General features: G+C 52.2%; 1 protein-coding gene across 11 annotated transcripts in view; it reads right to left on the bottom strand.

Annotated features, from left to right (window-relative positions):
* Positions 1-581: 581 nt before the first annotated feature.
* Positions 582-18,700, bottom strand: part of P2RY6 (pyrimidinergic receptor P2Y6) — a 37,304-nt gene continuing 19,185 nt past the window's right edge. For 8 of the 11 annotated variants that reach the window (XM_077866936.1, XM_077866938.1, XM_077866930.1 and 5 more), the window contains 3 exons: positions 3,683-3,747; positions 2,889-2,950; positions 582-1,871 (listed from right to left, as the gene is read on the bottom strand). In XM_077866936.1, coding sequence (XP_077723062.1) covers positions 860-1,837 — 978 coding nt within the window. In that variant the 5' untranslated portion in view covers positions 1,838-1,871; positions 2,889-2,950; positions 3,683-3,747 and the 3' untranslated portion in view covers positions 582-859. Of the gene's footprint in view, positions 1,872-2,888; positions 2,951-3,682; positions 3,762-6,420; positions 6,608-18,700 lie in introns of those variants that run through there. The other 3 variants (XM_077866927.1, XM_077866928.1, XM_077866933.1) reach the window with 2 other exon arrangements.

Here is an 18,700-nt window from a genome sequence, read left to right as displayed (position 1 = left end):
GCCATGGGACAGCTCTTGTTTTCTCAATTTTCACACATAGGAGGTCATATTGCCTGCCCCTCACTCCAGCTCTCTCTACTCATCTGCCTCAGGGCAGAGTCTTGCATATAGCTGGCCTAGGCTGTAGGAACATGCTCCCCAATGCTACTTGCTGACCATCCACTCAGCCTTCAATATCTGGTTCAGATGCCCCCTATCCCTACCCCAAGAGATCGTTCCTGACTCCTTGGACTGCATCATGGGCATTCTCCATCCTCTGTTTACCCTGTCCCTCAGCCATACTTCCCTCTGTCACAGCCTTGGCATCACTGTGTCAAGGGTCTGTATGTCCAGTAGTTGGGAACCTATATGGGACAGGGCTGGAATTAGTTCTCCTGGGACCACAAAATCAACCCAGACCCAAGGACAAGGTATAGGTAAAGGTTTGCTGAATGAATGGAACATCACACACTTCCAGGGAATTCAATATTCATCCCCTCAAAATCCAGCTCAAATGCTCCTTCCCAGAAACTTCACTTCCCCTTCCCATCTTCCCTCACTCCCTGTATTGGTGACTCCAAAGCATACAGCATACTCCTCAATTATAGTACACGCCACACTATATTTTTGTGAGCAGCTTAACATGGCTTTCCTGATTCTCAGGGCCTTGCTGGGACATTCTGGAGAGCTTGTCTCTATGTCCACAGGGCCTGGCCCAGAGCAAGGGCTCAATAAATAGTCATTGGTGAGATTTTGGAGTCTGTGGGGGACCACACTCTATGCCCAGCTGAGTTAAGCTTTAATTCTGTGCACGGTTTGGGGTTGGTAGGGCTTTCAGTGCCCCGACCCCAGGTGTCCTGCCCCAGTGGACTCAGTGACCCTATCGCTGCCACTTGGCTGTGAGTTTCTGGAGCAGCTCATGCGGCCGCCGGCGGAACTTCTTCTGAGTGAAGTAGAAGAGAATGGGATCCAGCACACTGTTGGCACTGGCAAAGGGCCGCGTGCCTTTGTAGGCAGCTGCAAAGGCCTCCAGCACGGGGCAGGGGACACCGGGTGTAGAGCGCACTGCCAGGTAGGCTGTCTTGGTAACATGGAAGGGCAGGAAGCTGATGGCAAAGGCGGCTGCCACCACCATAGCCATGCGGGCTGCCTTGCCACGTCGTTCCTGGGCCACAGGCCCTGCTGGGCCGTCCTGGCGGCACAGACGATGGGCCAGGCGGCAGTAGCAGGCCAGTAGGGCGATAAAGGGCAGCAGAAAGCCGATGACGGTGAGGGCCATGCCATAGGGCATATAGCGAGTGGCCAGGGCAGGTGCGCTCAGGTCGTAGCAGACGGTGCGATTACGCTGGATGCCTGTGGAGGCAAAGAGCGCTGTGGGCAGGCACTGGGTTGTCACAGCCAGCCACACGGCCCCACATACTAGCCAGGCAGCGCGGCGGCCCCCACGCTTGTGCCAGGGGGCCAGTGGGTAGCAGATGCCCAGGTAACGCTGGAAACTGATGCAGGTGAGGAAGAGAATGCTGCCATGTAGGTTGGCGTAAAAGAGGAAGCGGACCAGGCGGCAGGCGAGGTCGCCAAAGGGCCAGTGGTCACCTTGGGCATAGTTGTAGATGAGCAGGGGCAGGGAGCAGGCATAGAGCAGGTCAGCCAGGGCCAGGTTCAGGGTGTACACGGCTGTGCGGGTCAGGGCCCGGCGGGATGTGCAAATCTGGGCAATGACGCAGGCATTCAGTGGCAGGCCAGCCGCCAGCACCACTGAGTACACAGGTGGCAGTAGTAGTCTCTTGAAGTTCTCTCGGTAGACGCAGGTAGTGGGCGGGGAGCCCAAGGCCTGGCCTGTACCATTGTCCCACTCCATGGGTGCCCGATTATGCTTCCTACATCCAGAGAGGCTGGGGAAGCAACACACAGCTTGTCAGTAACCACACCCACTATCATCCAGTAGGCCCCTGTCCCTCTCTGGGCCCTCATCTCCACCTGAACCATCTCTGATACTCACCACCCCATGGAGGCCCCACACAGCCCTCACTTTAAGGAAACCTGGGATACAATAAAGCTCAAGCTTGGGAAAAATCCAATTCACTTTCTATAATATTCATTTCCCACCAACCTTCCTGGTAAACTTCTGTTATCCTTCAAAACCCTAGTCAAATGTCTACTCTTAAGTGGAGATTGACAGACTTTAGATTTTTTGTTTTGTTTTAAATATATATATATTTAAGATTTTATTTATTTTTTCATGAGGGACAGAGAGAGAGAGAGAGGCAGAGACACAGGCAGAGGGAGAAGCTGCATGCAGGGAGCCTGACGAGGGACTCGATCCCGGGTCTCCGGGATCCCACCCTGGGATGAAGGTGGCGCTAAACCGCTGAGCCACCTGGGCTGCCCTTAAATCTTTTTTTTTTAAGAAGTTTTATATTTCATGTAATCTTCATGCCCAGCATGGGTGTAGATACACTTGACTCGAAGATCAAGAGTCACACACTCTTCTGACTAAGCCAGCCAGGTATCTAGACAGACTTTAGTTTGAGTCCCACCTATGCTACTTACGAGCTATGTGACCTTGGGCTAGTGATATACCTTGTCTGAGTCTCAGTTTTCCTATCTAAAAAATGGGGGAATGATACACCCATCTCTTAGGATGATATGAGATTAGAGGTACTAAATCAAGCTATGCAGGGCTTCCCCCTGAACTTTTTAGGGTTTGGAGATTATGGTCATGATGAGCCTGCCTGTCTGTCTCTCCTACACTGACAGGGAACCTCCTGAAAGGAAGTGCCAGGTCTGATGCCCCTCTGTGTCTAAGAGCCCAAGCTGGGGCCTAGGGAAGAAAAGGCCCTGGTAATTCTGAATTAAGCAACATGAGCAGAATGTCCACACACTGTGAACTGACAAAAGACAGCGCCCACCTCCTCAGCCCGAACTCCACCTTCCAAAGCCATGGTCCTTCTTTTGGCTGCAATCTTCTTATCTGTAAAATGGGGTAAGAAAGTGATTCAGGAGTTTCCTAAGCCTTCCACTTGACTTGAGGCTACAAATGCCTGTCTGGTGGAGCCAATGGGCCACAGCACCCCCTGGTGGCGAGAGTGGAAACCGCTTCCCTGAAGGCAAATGGCTGAGGACTAGCCAAATCTACTGCATTTTTTTTTTTTTTTTTAAGATTTTCTTTTTAAATAATCTCTACACCCAACCTAAGGCTCAAACTCACAACCTTGAGACCAAGAGTCCTGCGCTCCACCGACTCAGCTGGGAAGGCACCCCAACTGCTTGCTTTTTATAGAGAGGAAAATACACCACAGTGAAAGGCAGTGATGGTTCAATCTTACTGAGTTAGAAGCAGAACCAGGACCAGAACCCAGCCATCTGACTGTGTGGGTGCAACTTAGTGTACCTCATGGACATGGAATGTAGAGGTTATAAACCCAACTTCAGAGCTAGGCAAGCCTCATTCAAATCCTGGATCCCCTACTTCTATGCTGTTCAATCCAAGGGCTGTCACTTGCCTTTTCTGGGTCTGTGTTTTTATCAGTAAAACATGTGATAGGCCTGATATACAATAGGTGCTTAATAAATGCCATGCTATGCTGTTGTATTCAATGCCTCATCCTGCCACTCATCCCTCAGGCTAGGTTTTGAGGGAGTCATTAGCACAAGTGCCTTAAGGGGTTCCCTGGTGAGGTAAGTCTGACCTCTTGATACTTACCTCCCAACTGGCATGTCCATATTTACTGGTGTCCAAAAAGAAATCACAACTTAAATCCAGTGGACCTGTAAGACAAAGCCTTTGAAATAGTTGGATCATCCCCCTCCGTATTTTTTTTTTAGAAGATTTTATTTATTTATTCATTAGAGACACAGAGAGAGAGAGGCAGAGACACAGGCAGAGGGAGAAGCAGGCTCCCTGCGGGACTCAATCCCAGGGCCCCCGGATCACACCCTGAGCTGAAGGCAAGTGCCCAACTGAGCCACCCAGGCATCTCCCTCCCCCCCGCCTATTTTTAGATGGGAAAAACTGAAGCTAAGGAAAAAATATGAAGTCCTGCAAATGCACACAGAGGGTGATAGAGGGTTGAGGCCAAGACATGGGCTCTGGTCCAGATGCCCAGGTTCAAATCCCAGCTCCGTTACATGTAAACTGGGGGCCTTATGCTCATTACTGAACGACCGTGCTTTGGTTTCCCCATCTATAAAATGGGATCATATAACACCTGCTTCATAGGGTTGTTTTGAAGATCAGTGCCTGGCACAGGGTAAGTGTTAGCAAGAGGGTCACATTCTTAATGTGAATACACCCTGCTAAGTCAAGTTATGAGAGTTTTAAAAGTTATGTTAGAACAAAACATAACTATTCAAACCAATTTCTTCCAACTTAAAATTTGATTTTGATATATTTTTCCCAGATTCGGGGCAACTGCAAAATGAGGTTTGGATTCTCTAGTCTGTATCCCACATGGCATATTATCTTTAATTATGAAAAATCCTCTGTGGGGCTTCAGCCCATGTGCTAGGAGTGCTGGGTGCCCAGCTAGTCAGTTAGGCCTGGGGAGAAGCCAGAGGCAGAAGCATTGCAGGCCCCCCCTCCCCATTGTAGCCAAGAAGTTAAGATTACCACAGGCAGAGAAAGTTCATTTACTCATCTCCTCATTGGATTCAGTCTCCTGTTTTCACCTGGTAGGCTTTTATTCATTTATTTTTATTTTATTTATTTATTTGACAGAGACAGAGAGCACAAGCAGGGGGAACAGGAGAGGGAAAGAGAGAAGCAGAATCCCCACCAAGCAGGGAGCCCAGTGTAGGATTCGATCCCAGGACCCAGGGATCATGATCTGAGCTGAAGGCAGAGGCCCAACCAACTGAGCCACCCAGGCGCCCCTACCTGCCAGGCATTTATTTTTTTATTTTTATTTTTTAAAAGATTTTATTTTTTTATTTATAAGAGACAGAGACAGAGAGAGAGAGAGGCCGAGACACAGGCAGAGGGAGAAGCAGGCTCCATGCAGGGAGCCTAACGTGGGACTTGATCCCGGGACTCCAGAATCATGCCCTGGGCCGAAGGCAGGTGCTAAACCGCTGAGCCACCCAGGGATCCCCTTGCCAGGCATTTAAATGCATACTTACTGCCTGCTGGACACGTGAAGGCACAGTATACAAACACAGATGTAGGTATATAGATGGAAATATAGAAATTATACATATACATATGCTAATCTGAATAGAGCAGTGTGAGCCACAGGATAGAAGAGATTTTCAGAGGAGGATGAAGGATGGAGCATGACCCAATTGGTTGAGGAGGAAATCCCTGGGTGGAGAGGGGTGTTCTCAGGTGGAGAGGAAGGTAGAACAAATAGGCAGGGCTTGAGAGGAGAGCAGCCTGCTAGGGCAGAGGGTCATGGTGAGGAGGAAGAAGCAGGTAGAAGGAGCAGTGCTGTGCCTCTGAACTCTCTCTTGGGAGGCCTGCTGTCCACACATACCACCCCAGGAGAGAGCCCTCTGCCTCAGGTGATTGGTGGCTCCAGATACTTTTTGGTCTCTACTCCCTCATAAGACTAGTCCACTTGGAAGGAAACAGAGGCTGCACGAGGAGAAAAGGAGGCCTGGCTGTCATCCTGGCTCCCTCCTACATTCTTGCTTTCTGAGGACCTAGGAGAGGCAGGGGCCAGTCCTGAGGGAGGGTTCCTTTGGTCCCTGCCTCTCAGCAGCAGCTGGGTCCTCTAGTTTCTCTAACTGTCACTCATTTTTGGGCCTTGAGCCCTGGGCTTTGGCCACTCTATGGTGGGGGGCTTTCTAGCAAGTGGCACTAACCATCCTTCCCTGCATCCCTCTGCCATCTTTAAAAAATTAATTAGTTAATTTGACAGTGAGCGAGAACGTGAGCACAAGCAGGGGGAAGGGCAGAGGGACAGGGAGAAGCAGGCTCCCCATTGAGCAAGGAGCAATGCAGGGCTCAATTCCAGGACCCCGAGATCATGACCCAAGTCTAAGGCAGACGCCTAACCAACTGAGCCATCCAGGCACCCCTCTTTGCCCTTTGAAGAAAAATTAAAACTCCTACATTCCAGCTCCCTGCCAAGCCCCCCAGCTTCATCCAAAGCACCCCTGTTGTGCCCCTCTGCCCCTTCCTATCCTGCCACACTGTTCCTGAGACACCGGCACTGCCACACAATCATTCAAAGCCAGAGATCTAGACTTCCTCTCCAGCCTCCCCATCTTTGCTGTTCCCTCCACACAAAGCACCATTCACCCCATGTCTTTTTTGTCAAGACACTAAGTGGCCATTCAGCTCCAGATCCAATCTTGCTTCTTCCTTTCTGGTCCTCCAGCTGGGTGGAGTCCCTTCTTCTGCCTCCCTTCCCCCAACCCTGTGGACCTCTTTTAGGTCAGCGCTGGGCCCAGCTTGCCTGCCCAAAGTCACAGTTCCTTGTGTCTAGCCCCTATGCCCACCTTGTGCTGGCCCATGGCATCAAGATGCACCAACATTCACAAGCAGCCTCCTGTCCCCGAAGAACTTTGGTGGCCTCAAATGCGTTGGCCCAAGAGGAGGCCCGACGTGAGGCTCTCCACTCTCCTGACCTCAGCTCAAGCTGCAACACCTCTTATGGGGCGGGTGGCTTCCTCTGTTTCCTGGCAGAGCTGTCTCTGACTGAAATAGCCCCTGCGGGGGCCACCCCCTCCCTGCCACCCCCAACACCAAGGCCTGGCGGAAACTAGGAGCAAGAAGGCGGAGAAAAGGTCTCCTTCCTGGAATCCTCCCCCCCATCCCAGCAGAGGAAAGAGGGTGGTGAGGGGGTAGAAAGAGAGGTGAGGGAGAACCAGAGGCTGCTGCTCAAAGGCCACCCCCAGGGACCCAGCAGCTTCCTCGCTCCTCAGCCATCCTCTTCCCATCTACCAAATGGGCACATTGGTGATTAAAGAGCTTTGTGCTCCGCCTTTAGCTGTAACACCCAGAGCCACCTTCCAGTCACTCACTCCCCCATCTATACCTCCTTTCTCTATTCATTCAATAGTTTATTCACTGACATGTTCATCCCTCCACCTGGCAATGCACTTACACACTCATTTATTTGGTCACCTTCTCTGTCTCTCCTTCCCTTTCTTCCTTTTCTCCAAAACCAATTATTGAACACCTATTGTATGCCCTCAGATCCTCCCACATACCTTCATTTAGCACTCACTGTCTCCTTCCACCTGGCAGGTTCAGAGCCACTGGGAGTGATTGTGAGGATAGAGGTGATGCCTCTGAAAACTCACCTGAGTGACATTCTCCCTGCTGGTGCCAAATTCTCTTCCAACCCCTCCTCACTCCCAAACCAAGACTTACACCTGTTAGGATCGCCAGAGAAGGTGAGGTGGCTTCTCCTTGTCCCAGAGAGGCCAGCTCCAGTAGAGAGGCAGTAATGGGGGGAAGGGGTGACCCGGAGGAGGTAGGCTTCGATTGGGAGCAGCTAAGGTAACTGAGGGAGGGAGAACTGGCTCGAGCTGGGAAAGAACACTGCCCTGGGCATCTGAGGCCCAGGTTCTGGTTCTTCCTTGCCTCTGCTCACTGTGTGGCCCCTACTCACAAGCCCCTTTTCCTTTCTGAGCCTGCTCAGTAGAATGTGGTCATACTGGCCACCAGCTTGTGAGGACAAATGGCCAGAGTGAGGAAGGACCCTTTGTACCCTGGAAGGTGTGAGCACTGACCTCCCACCCAAACCCGTTTTACAGGCGAGGGGAGTGGCAAACTGAGTTGGGGCCAAAAGTCTGTGTCAGACTGAGAAAATTCAGGTTTGAACCGCTGGTAAACACAGGGTCAGCGGTGCAAGGATTGAGCACCGACTGCTTATTCAGGTCTGTGCTAGGGGGTTGCTCGTGCCAGTTGCAGAGGGGGACCTTCTGATCTGATTTTAGTGGTGCTGGAGCCCAGGAGGGCAAAGAGACCTGGCCTTCAACCCAGCAGCCAGTCTTTTGCCAAGTTCCTAGGACAACCCCCAGTGGTCACTCCTATCCCGGTGTCTGTCCCAAGCATGGGAGCAGCCCTGAGGGCTTCCTGGGGGTGTCAGTCTCAGGGCAGGGCTGAAGTCTGAGTTCCTGCTATCTGGATGGGGCCCAGATGGGAGAGCTCAGATCTTGGGGGTTTTGGGGACACCTAGGAAGGAATGACCTGGAGTGGCTCCTGGAGAAGGCACGTCTGTTGCTGGGCCTTAAAGGGCCAGGGGGACTTGGACATATCAAGAGTGAAGGGCGTGTCCGTGTCCTAGGCAAGAAGCACACCGCCGGGTATGAGCCGACCCCATGTGAGAGAGGAAGAACAGTGCAGCATGGGATGCATCTTGTGAAGAGGGGCCAGGTAGAGGCTCGAGGGTGCTGGCTCACTTAAAATTTCCAACATAGGGACACCTGGGTGGCTCAGTGGTTGAGCATCTATCTTTGGCTCAGGTCCTGATCCTGGGGTCCTGGGATCAAGTCCCCCACTGGGCTCCCCACGGGGAGCCTGATTCTCCCTCTGCCTATGTCTTGGTCCCTCTTTCTGTGTCTCTCATGAATAAATAATTAAAATCTTATTTTTTTTTTTTAAAAAAAAAAAGGCCTCCAACACAAAGCCCAAATACCCCTGCCCTGCCCCCAAGCCTGTCAGGGCTCCTAAGTCCAGCTTCAGACCTTCCCCACCAGCCTTTCCAGCCCCCAGGCCTACATGTGTGCTGTTCCCTCTGCCTGGGATGCTTTCTTCCCACTTTCTCCAGATAATCCCTACTTATCCTTCCTGTAGTTCTCACATCTCATTCTCAAGTGAGAGTGAGTAGTCGTACCTGCCATCTTGGCTGCTGTAAGATATAAATGAAACTGTGCAGGTGACGTGTCCCGGCACACAGTACAGACTCAATACACTCTTGTTAATTGAATGAATCCATTCCAGACCCAGACTAAATGCCCCTACTTTGGACCCCTCAGCCCATAGCAGTCCACACTAATTTCTGGGTCCTCTGCAACCCAGTGTCATTTCTTAACAGCCCAGCCCCTGCCAGATAATATTTCATCTGCAGTTCCGGGCTGGTGGTGAGGGAGAGTGTTTTCTCCATTCTACAGATGAAGGAAGTAAGACTCAGGAAGGGTCGGTGAGTTTCCCAAGGTGTCCCAGCCAGGTGACATTTCACTATTGTCTTTCTGGCTTTACAAGCCCCTTATCCATGGTTCCCCTGAAATCCAGGCTTAGATGTTGGAGCTGGGAAATTCCCAGAGGATTGTCTTCCCTGCACTGAGGGCCTCTGGCCATGAGATGGTGCCAGCAGACTGCCTGGGATGGCCAGTCTCAAGCCTTTTGACTGCCGCCCTGGGGTGGGGGCAGTTCTGCACACAGCCAGGGCCTCCCCTTTGGGGCTGGCACTGAACAACCTCAGGACTGGGCTACCAGCTTCAGTTCCTCTTAATCCATTCCCCAGCCTTTCTGCTATTTATTATTCCCAAATCAGCTCAAGCCCTGTTCTCAGAGCCTCCCCTGGTCAGTGGGGCTCACAGGAGCCACTGGCAGGGGGACAGGGCCAGTGTTGAGCACCATTCATCTGAGGCAGAGTCCCTGGGAGTGTTGCTCAAACACCAGGCATCCACTACCCATCTCTGTTCTACCCTTGGCAGAAACATTGAAGGCCCTCACTCCATAGAAGGGCCAGTTCGCTTTTTTCAATTCAGGCAACACATGGGATTGGTTTGTGCCTGTAGCAGAAGCAATTCAGAATAGATGCAAAGAAGAGCTGGCAAGGGTTGAAGCTCCTTGGGCTGCTTGGATCCCCTTTAGATGACTCTGCAGCTCCCTCCCCATGCCTGCTCCTATCTGGAAGGGATGAGGAGGCCAGAGGCAGGAGCTGGAAGCCTGAGTCACTGTCTGCCAGCCAGCCAGGAACCAGCTCAGACCAGGCTGGATATGGGAAGAGGCCTCCCTAACCTTGGCCTGCCTGCCTGCTGGGAAACAAGGCCTGGAAACCCCCTTGCTTGGCCTCTGGCTTGTGAGCTTAGCAGCAAGGGCACAGGATGACGGGGGTCAAGACCCAGCTTCCTTCCCCTGAGGAGTCAGCCAGGCTGCGATCCATCACCAACCTACTGAGCGACCCAGGGCGAGCCACCTACTCCTCTGAGCCTAAGTATCCACATGATAAACAGGGCTAATGTATGCCTTACAGGGTCACTATGCCCTTGGCTACAGTCACCAACCCAACCCTGACCCAGCAGCAGGCAGCCTGGGGCAGGAGTGTCCATGGAGCCCACCTCAAGCCCCAGGCCAGGTCCCTGATGTCAGTGCCTAGAGGGCAGTGGGCAGGGGGCAGTGCCCACCACTCGTGGAGGAGTTCTGATCCCACCCGTGGTATGAGGCTGGCGACAAAAGCAGGCAAATCTGGCAGGAGAAGGGCACAGAGAAGACTGAAAACTTTGATTTCTCTTCTCTTTTTCTACTTCCCCTTTTTACCTCCTACTCAACAGGAATTCAAGCTGGAACTGAAACAGCCATTTTGAGTGCAAGGAAGGGGAAGCTGTAGCTCTGGGGAATTTGGGAGTCGAGGCTGCTTCCTTTCTCTCTGGTCCCTACAGGCTGAGCACAGAGGGAACTTGCATCCCCTGCACCACAGCTGTGCGCCAGGCGCATCGGCGAGCTCGTGTAAGCCCCACCACAACCTGGACAGATGTTTTTATTGGGCGCCGACTCTACATCGCCACTGTGCAAATTGCCGCATCTCATTTACTCTTCACAATTTCCACCTCTGCTTTACAGACGAGGAAGCTGAGGCTTGGCAAAGTTAGCAAGAGGTTCTTTCTTGAATGAAAAAGTCAGTGACCACGGTGGCCCAGGTGGGCACAAGGCTGACAGGGCCTGGGGCAGCCTCGGGGCTGGGGAACCATGGGAGAGAGAGAACAGGGGCCCAGAGTGTCCCAGGGAGGGGGCAGCCCCTGACGTAGAAGGAGAGGCCATGGTGCCAGCTCTCCAAGTCTATGACCATGGGCCACAACACCTGCCACCCAGGGACCTGGAGGATCCAAGCCCCTTCCAATACCCCCTCTTCACTGGAGCTAGTGTGAGAGGGTCTCTGTTCCTTGCCTGGACCCCTCATTTTCATCTTTTTTGCTTTGTTTTGTTTTGAATCTCTTTTCAATCTCTTTGAAGCTCTCTGTAGAGCTATGCCTGTTTGATTCCCCTTCAAGCAAGAACCTGCTGTTTACCTGAAAGGAGTGCAATTGGCTGACAGCCTCTATTGGTGACCTCAGGACCCACCCATCCTCCCAGAGAACCAGGCTCCAGTCCTCTGGGGGAAGAGGTGGCCCAGGTCCAGCTATCCAGCCTGTCCTGCAAGCAGTCATTGTTCTCCTCCACAGTTCCTCCCACCCAATTCCCAGACCCTCTCTCATGATGATGGGCTGCCTCCTATTCTTCCGTTGGGAGATCCCCTCCTTCCCCTCCTCAAGTCTTGACAATCTGGGAGTGATGGACCTGTGACCTAGGCCGGCCAGTGAGAGAAGAGTGGGCTCAGGCCCTGCAACTGGCTCAGGGTTGGATAGGTGACCTTCGCCAGGTGCCTCAATTTTGGAGATTTTGCTGGAATACTGGGAAGGAGGCAGGTTTTCCATTGGGTTTGCAAAGCTGGTAGGAAGTGAGCCTGGAGCTTCTAGAGCCAGGTGAACTCTATGCCAGAAACTGTCCTATTCACTGATGATACTATCACCAAGAAGGAAACTGGGCAAAATAAAGCCAAGGGAAGGGACACCGGGGTGGCTCAGCAGTTGAGCATCAGCCTTTGGCTCAGGGCGTGATCCGGTTGTCCTGGGATCGAGTCCCATATCGGGCTCTTTGCGTGGAGCCTGCTTCTCTCTCTGCCTTTCTCTGTCTGTCATAAATAAATAAATAAAATATTAAAAAAAATAAAGCCAAGGGATGGCCGAGTTGAGAAATGAGAATATACGGGTCCCCAAGAACGCCACTGAGTACCTGGTTCCACTTACGCTTTAAGCTTTATCTTCCACTGGACGTTTTGATGGCATGAGCTAATAAATTCCCTTTTTGCCACAGTCCATTTGACCTAGGATTCTGTCAAAGTCAAGAGTTCTGCCTATAGACCTACACGCACCCCCCCCCCACATATCATGTGCCTCCTCTCCCCTTTCCATATCACGTGTTCACAGGGTCAGCCCTGGAACCCTAACATCTCAGGGGAGGCTGGAACTGTCCATGTACCTGACAGACACCATCAGAGTGGCAGGTGGGGACCGAGGGATGTTCAGGTCAAGCCTGATCCCCACAGGGGCTGCTAGGGATGCCCCCCCCCAATTCCTTTCCCATAAGGGGAGCCCCTCCTCCAGCAGCTCCCAGAGTAACCACTGTATCATCTCCATAGCTCCTGGGCAGGAGCCTGGAATCCTGGAAATCCAGCTTCCGGTCTTGGATCCATCACCCACCTGCTGTGTGACCCTGAGAAGGTCCCTGCACCTCCCCAAGCCTCACTTTCTGAGCTCCTTAACTATAGCCATATAGTTTCTTGGCCACCAAGCTAAGTGCTTTTGCTGCAAAATCTCATTTGCTTTTACAACGGCCCTGCATGGTGGAGTGTGTACCCCCATTTGCAGATGAAGAAACAGGCTTAAAGAAGGCTGGCGGCCTGCCTGAGGTGACACAGTGAGTCGTGGCAAGCCAGGACTAGGGCATAGACCTGAATGTTGATAAACATCTGTGCTCAGGAAGAGAAGCAATATTCCCCTGTGTGAACACTGAGACCAGAGAGATTAAGAACTTGCCCAAGGTGCACAGTAAATCTACCGTGTCAGGAACACAGTGGCCTGAGATAGGACACAGAGACAGGGGCCAAGGGTCAGGACAGAAAAGACCAGGCTGAGAGTCAAAGTCAGCCAGACTCCCTTCCTTCTCTAACTTTGTTAGGAATTGGGGAAAACGCCTGCTTTGCCTCTGGGGTCCCAAAGACCAACACAGGCTCCAGCTCCCGAGAGGCACGGGAAATGTTGAATGAGTGAGCCTAGTCTGTGAAGAGGAGCCACAGGGCTCTGTCCTTGGTGCTGCCTGGCTCAATTAAAAAAAAAAAAATCTTTGTCTTGGTTGATGACAGGGAAGGCTTGTCATAGGGAATGAAGGTAATAGCTGCAGGAGTAGCACCCCTGCACCCACGTGGGTCCCCCAGCCTCCAACTCTCAGGAAGGACAGACCACCACCACTTCCTGAGTGTTTATTGTGGGTTATGATCCTGCCCATTTCAGACACAGACACTGAAGTCCCAAAGGCAGATAGCTTTGTCCACAGCTCTCACAGGTAAGGTCTGGGTGTAGAGGAAGTCTCAGAGAACCTCTCACTTGCCGTGAAAGGCAGCTCCCTTGCCTTGGTCCTGCTCTGACCATCTCCAGCACCTAAGCGCACCTGGCGGAGAGACACAACTGGGTCCCAGAGCCTAGGGGTCAATGACAGGGCTCTGAGTTCTGGACTCCCCGGGCCAGAGGGGCCTTAAGAGAATCTGATTCATCACTCTCCCCAGACCCTCAGATAAGGAGGCTCCCTGAGGCCTCTTTGATGGACTTGTCTGGCCTCTATTTGTATGTTTTCTATGACAGCGAACTCACCACCCCATCTCTACCAGGCTGCTACATTCCACCATGAGAAAGCTCTCTGGGATATGTGCTTCATCACACAAAGCCCTGAGGTCTGCCCCTACTCATGGCTTCTCTTCCCCAGTCTGGCCTGCTTCTGGGGTTACAGAGCTCGGCTGCCTCCAAGTCCAAGGATACCCTGCAGAGATTGTCCCATAACTATTCATCAGCTGGTCTTCATTCCAAATTCCAAATTCAGTGCTCTTGTCCAGGCCCAGGAACCTTCATGGTGGAGCTCATAAGCCAGACAGGAAGCCAGGGAGCCATGACCATTTCCAAATCTGTAGACAAAACCCTTTGCTTGGTACTTGTAAGGGGGGCATGGTCTCTTCTTACCATTTTGGGAGAACAAAACTGAACAACCCCCTGCCAGAGCTTAGTGTCTTGCCAAGGCCACCGGTCAGTGGTGGTCTTCCAATCAGCTGGAGTATCTTCCACCAAATCCCAAATCGTCACCCTCAAACGTCAAGCATGTAGGACAGGGGTCCCATTTGTGGCCAACCCAGTGTGGGAGGAGCCATGCTTTGTAGGCATCTGAGGAGTGACCTGGGAGGAGGAAAGAAGGGCAACCACCTGGCTCAGAACGTAATGTGGGAGGTCAGCAATGACACAGGCAGTTCCTGCCACAGAGCGCACTGTTGCACGTGGTGTGTGTGTGAGGAACACTGGACAGACATCACCCCCTTCAGGTGGCCACTCAAACAATATGTTCTCCCCGAGTTCTTCCCCTACCACACTAGCTAAAATTGCAACTTCCCACCTTAAATGTGCACACTTCCTACCCCCTTCTCTACTGTATTTTTTTCCATAGCATTTATCATTTTTTAACATATGATTTTGTTTGTTTGCTTATTATCTGTCTCCTCCCACCAGAACATAAACTCCACCAGGGCAGGGGGTGTTTATGTTTTGTTTATGTTTTATTCACTACTGCATCTCCAGCGCTTAGGATGGTACCTGACACATAGAAGGTACTCAATAAATACTTTTTGGAAGGATGGATGGATGGGTAGATGGGTGGATGATTTTCTAGGGTTGACTCAAGAATGTCTCCGCAGGGGATCCCTGGGTGGCTCAGTGGTTTAGCGCCTGCCTTTGGCCCAGGGCGTGATACTGGAGTCCCGGGATCGAGTCTCACATCAGCTCCCTCTGTGGAGCTGCTTCTCCCTCTGCCTGTGTCTCTGCCTCTCTCTCTCTCTCTCTCTCTCTCTCTCTCTCTGTGTGTGTGTCTCATGAATAAATAAATAAAATCTTTAAAAAAAAAAAAGTGTCTCCGCAGAGAAGACTTAGGGGCAGAAATCTGACTGGGGCCATAGAGGACTAAGCTTGATGTTATGCTTGTATCACAAACTATAGTTTATACTTACAGTATGTTTAGTGGAGATAAGGGGCTGATAGAGACTTCAAAGCCATCTGTGGGGCTGCCTCTATTTGGCTGTGTATGTGAGATTCTGGCTGTGAATGGTCCCAGCTGAGGAGGGTGAGCAGGACATGGCCTGGTGGCTCTGAGCTGCCTGCTTCTCCCTCCTGCCCTGCCAGAGGTCTTCCTGGCACTTTCACCCCTCCCCCCACACTGGCTCTGTTCCATCCTGCTGTCCTCCTGGAGCCTCCCAGCCTCGTCACCAACTCTCCCTCTGCACCAGGGCCTCTGATTTGGAGACCTCCAGCACCCTGGGCCAGCATCTTCCTGGCCCCTCTCCCTTCCCTTGCCAGCCTGGAGCTCTACCTCAGGAACTGGGGTTCCTGAGAACACAGGCAGTCCATTTGCACCCCTCGTTCCCAGCACTGACAGACTGTTTGGCCCTGCACTGTGGAGGTGAGTGTGGCTGGAGGATGCGACTCAGCAGAGAGCCGAGTCTCCACTTGGCTGAGTCCCGCAGTTTCTGCCTGTCCTGGAGTGGTCCCTCTCTCATCTCTTCCAAGCCTTTGTCCTATCTTTCTTGTCAGCCCTCCCTCAACCCCAGCAGCCCTCAACTCCTTCTTCAGAGCAGAGTGCCCTTTTGGAGGGGCCTCCTTCAACGTCCTGGCCACCTAAATAAACTCGAATCTGTTCGTGGTCTCTCATTCCTCCTGGGCCCCAGGCAGTCTCCTGCAGTGCTGATCCCTCCCTCTGCCCAGTCCTTCTCCTCAGCCCACAACTCCCCATCCTCCAGTGCCTCCAGCTGTGCTTCTTCCTTCACAGTCTGGCTTGTCCAGGAGTCCTCTGCCTCCTATCCTCCCTCTCTGCCCTCATTTCTCACACTCCTACAGTCTTCCCAGGGCCGAGCACATTAGGGAACCTTTGGGCCGGCTCTGGGAAGAGGGATGGGCACCCTATGTTTCTAGGTGAGGCTGGCTTCAGTGACCATCTGAGCTCTATCCCAAGGAAATCTCAGAAGTGATCTTGACATAACAGGGCTTGGGAAAAAACAGGCCACTGTGAGGTCACTTGGGTTTGACATCCCCCACACCCGAGGATGGTACAGGGCTAGGGGAGGGGAACTGTCTCTGAGGCTTCCAGGAATGGGCCCAGGCTCTTCTGGGAATTTGGAGTGGGGCCCAGGCTGGGCAGTAGCACCTCCAGAACATGTGTTTAGGTGGCAGCTAGGGATTCTAGAGGGGGTAGATGAGGGGACTGACACTCTGACATCCCTCATGACATGTGTTTGAGAAAGCATCACAAAATAGTAAGGGCTGTTGATCACAGAGCGGGGGTGGGGGGGGGGCAAAAGCTTCCCCAAGCTACCCCCAGCCTCACCCCAATCATAGGAAATATGAGGATTCATTCTAGAACAGGTCTCTGCTCAGAGCTCCCTGGAAAACCCAGAGTTCTTCAAACCCTGTTAATGGGGTTTCTCCCATGTGGTCCCATACACTCCCCCCGACCAATCCCCCACCCAAGGTCTGTTAGATCCAACCACCTGCTCCTGGCATCTGTACCCCTCTGCCACACATCGCTATTCCATCTGCAGAACTTGGCACCTCTCAGGCCTGGTTTCTGTGCTGGCTCCAGAGCTCATAGCAGTGATTTTATCTCTTTGAGCCTCAGGGTCCTTAATTATGAAATAGAGATAATTATACCCACCTCAGAGTACTATTGGGGTTCAAATGAAGTAATGGATCTGAAACACCTAGCCCAGTATCTAAAGCAAGTAGGTATTCACTCCATGGGGTTTCTATTACCACTCACAATTTTATCATAGTCCAGCTGAGAAACGGCCTCACTTATAGCCTTTGCTTATTTACTCATTCATTCATTCATTCATTCACTCTTGATATTTATTTGCAGGAAGCCTTACAAAAGATAGGAACTTCAATGGGCTCTGGCCCCTGTCTTTGAGGAGCTCCAGCTGGTGGAAAAGACAGATGAGGGGTCTTCATCTGATACAGGAAGACAGGCTCCTATCCCTGCCTGGGGTATCAAGGAAGGATCCCTGGAGAAGGTGATTCTTTGGTGGAATGTGGACAGGAAAGGGGAGAGTGTTCTTAGCAGAGAGGCCTTCTGGAGATATGAGGTCATAGGGTAACTGCAAGTGTTTGAGTTTGCTTGAGGGGAGGCTGAGAGATCACCAGAGCCAGGTCCCAACAGGCCTCAAATGCCAGGCTACAAATTTGGCCTCTGTATTGTGGGTGCCAACCAAGGAGCCCTCGATGGTGTGTAACGCAGGGTAGAGGTGTGACCAAATTTGAGATTAGGAGGTCCCTTGTGCTGTTGAATGGAGGATAGGATTGGATATGGTGAGAGTCCAGGTCAGAGACAGTAGGGTCCTGGCTCCGGGGCTGGCATAGCAGGCCAAATCAGAGTCCTTGAATGCCAGGCTCACAGCAGCCTTTCAACTCTCTTCCACACACCTCTTCACAAGCCCTGACAACCAGGGTACTAAAAAGACAGATTGGGGTGGGGTGAAGGTTCTCAGAGATGCCCTGGTCTGGTCTTATCCTAGGGTCACAGCCAGGAATCTGAGGCCCAGAGCACACAAGAGGATGGCCTATAGCCCTGAAGTGAGTCCATGCGGAGCCTTCTGCCCCTGTACCCTGTTCCCAAAGCTGCTGTTTCAGTCTGACTCTCCTCTCCTGGGTACGTGAAGAGTCCAGATGATAACTTGCTCCAACTGTCAGGCCCATGTAGACCCTCTTCTTTCCATATGGGGAGAGAAAACTTAGAGGTTCTTGGGTTCTCTCTTCCACTTTACACCCATTTTGCAGCTGATGAAACTGAGGCCCAGAGAAGAGAGGCATTTGGTTCCTGCAATAAACATGGCTCTCTGGGCCTTGAGTGTGTGTCAGGCGTGGGAGATGGGATACCTGGGTCCTAGTCCTGGCCCTGTCAGTGGGCACCTGGATTCATGATTCTTTTTTTTTTTTTTTGGATTCATGATTCTTGAGGAGACTCAGCTGGTGAGGGCTGGAGCTCCTACAGCACAAGAGTCTGGCCCTGCCCTGGTCCTTGTGCCCAGCACTGTTCCCTGGGGGCACTCCCCCTTCCATACCAGCCTGTGTTTCTGCAAGGCACAGCTGAGGAGGACAAAACAGGAAGAAATCATATGCCATCTGCTCCAGGGAACTGTGGCCTGGGCTGGTCCCACCCTGCCCAAGGGAGTCAGATGATCTCATCAGCACTGCTCAGCCAGGCCCCACTCCTGTGCCCAGCCCCACCAGCTTTCCCAGGGTGGGCTGGGTGAAGAGGCCCAGTTCTGGTCCCTGGAGCTTATAGATATGATGAAGCCTCCTCAGTGTCTGGGCTTGTGCTTGACTTGGACCCCACCCAGGGAAGGTCATGGGCTTGGGGGAGTATATGGGACTACATGGGAGATACGGTTACTATTTAAAGTAGTCAGTGCCAGGTGCCTGCCATCCTTCAGTCTCACCCACAGAGACCAGTGGGGCAGGGCATGCCCATTGCCACTTCCCTAGTGGGAAGTCTGAGGTCTTACTTGAAATCAACCACCAAGCCCTGTTTGTGTTCCATCCTTACATCTGTCAAACTGTCCCTTTGTCTCATCCTGTGGCCCCCACCTCAACCTAGACCATATCTACCCGCTGCTCTGTCTTCCATATCCTCAGCCAGAGGGATCTTGGCTCAGCAAAAATCTGACCTCACCACTCCCCTGCCTAAGAATTTTATGGTTCCTCA

Source organism: Canis aureus, chromosome 23 (genome assembly GCF_053574225.1).
Source record: "Canis aureus isolate CA01 chromosome 23, VMU_Caureus_v.1.0, whole genome shotgun sequence".
Classification (NCBI taxonomy): Eukaryota; Metazoa; Chordata; class Mammalia; order Carnivora; family Canidae; genus Canis; species Canis aureus.
This window is presented reverse-complemented; position numbering and strand designations above follow the sequence as displayed.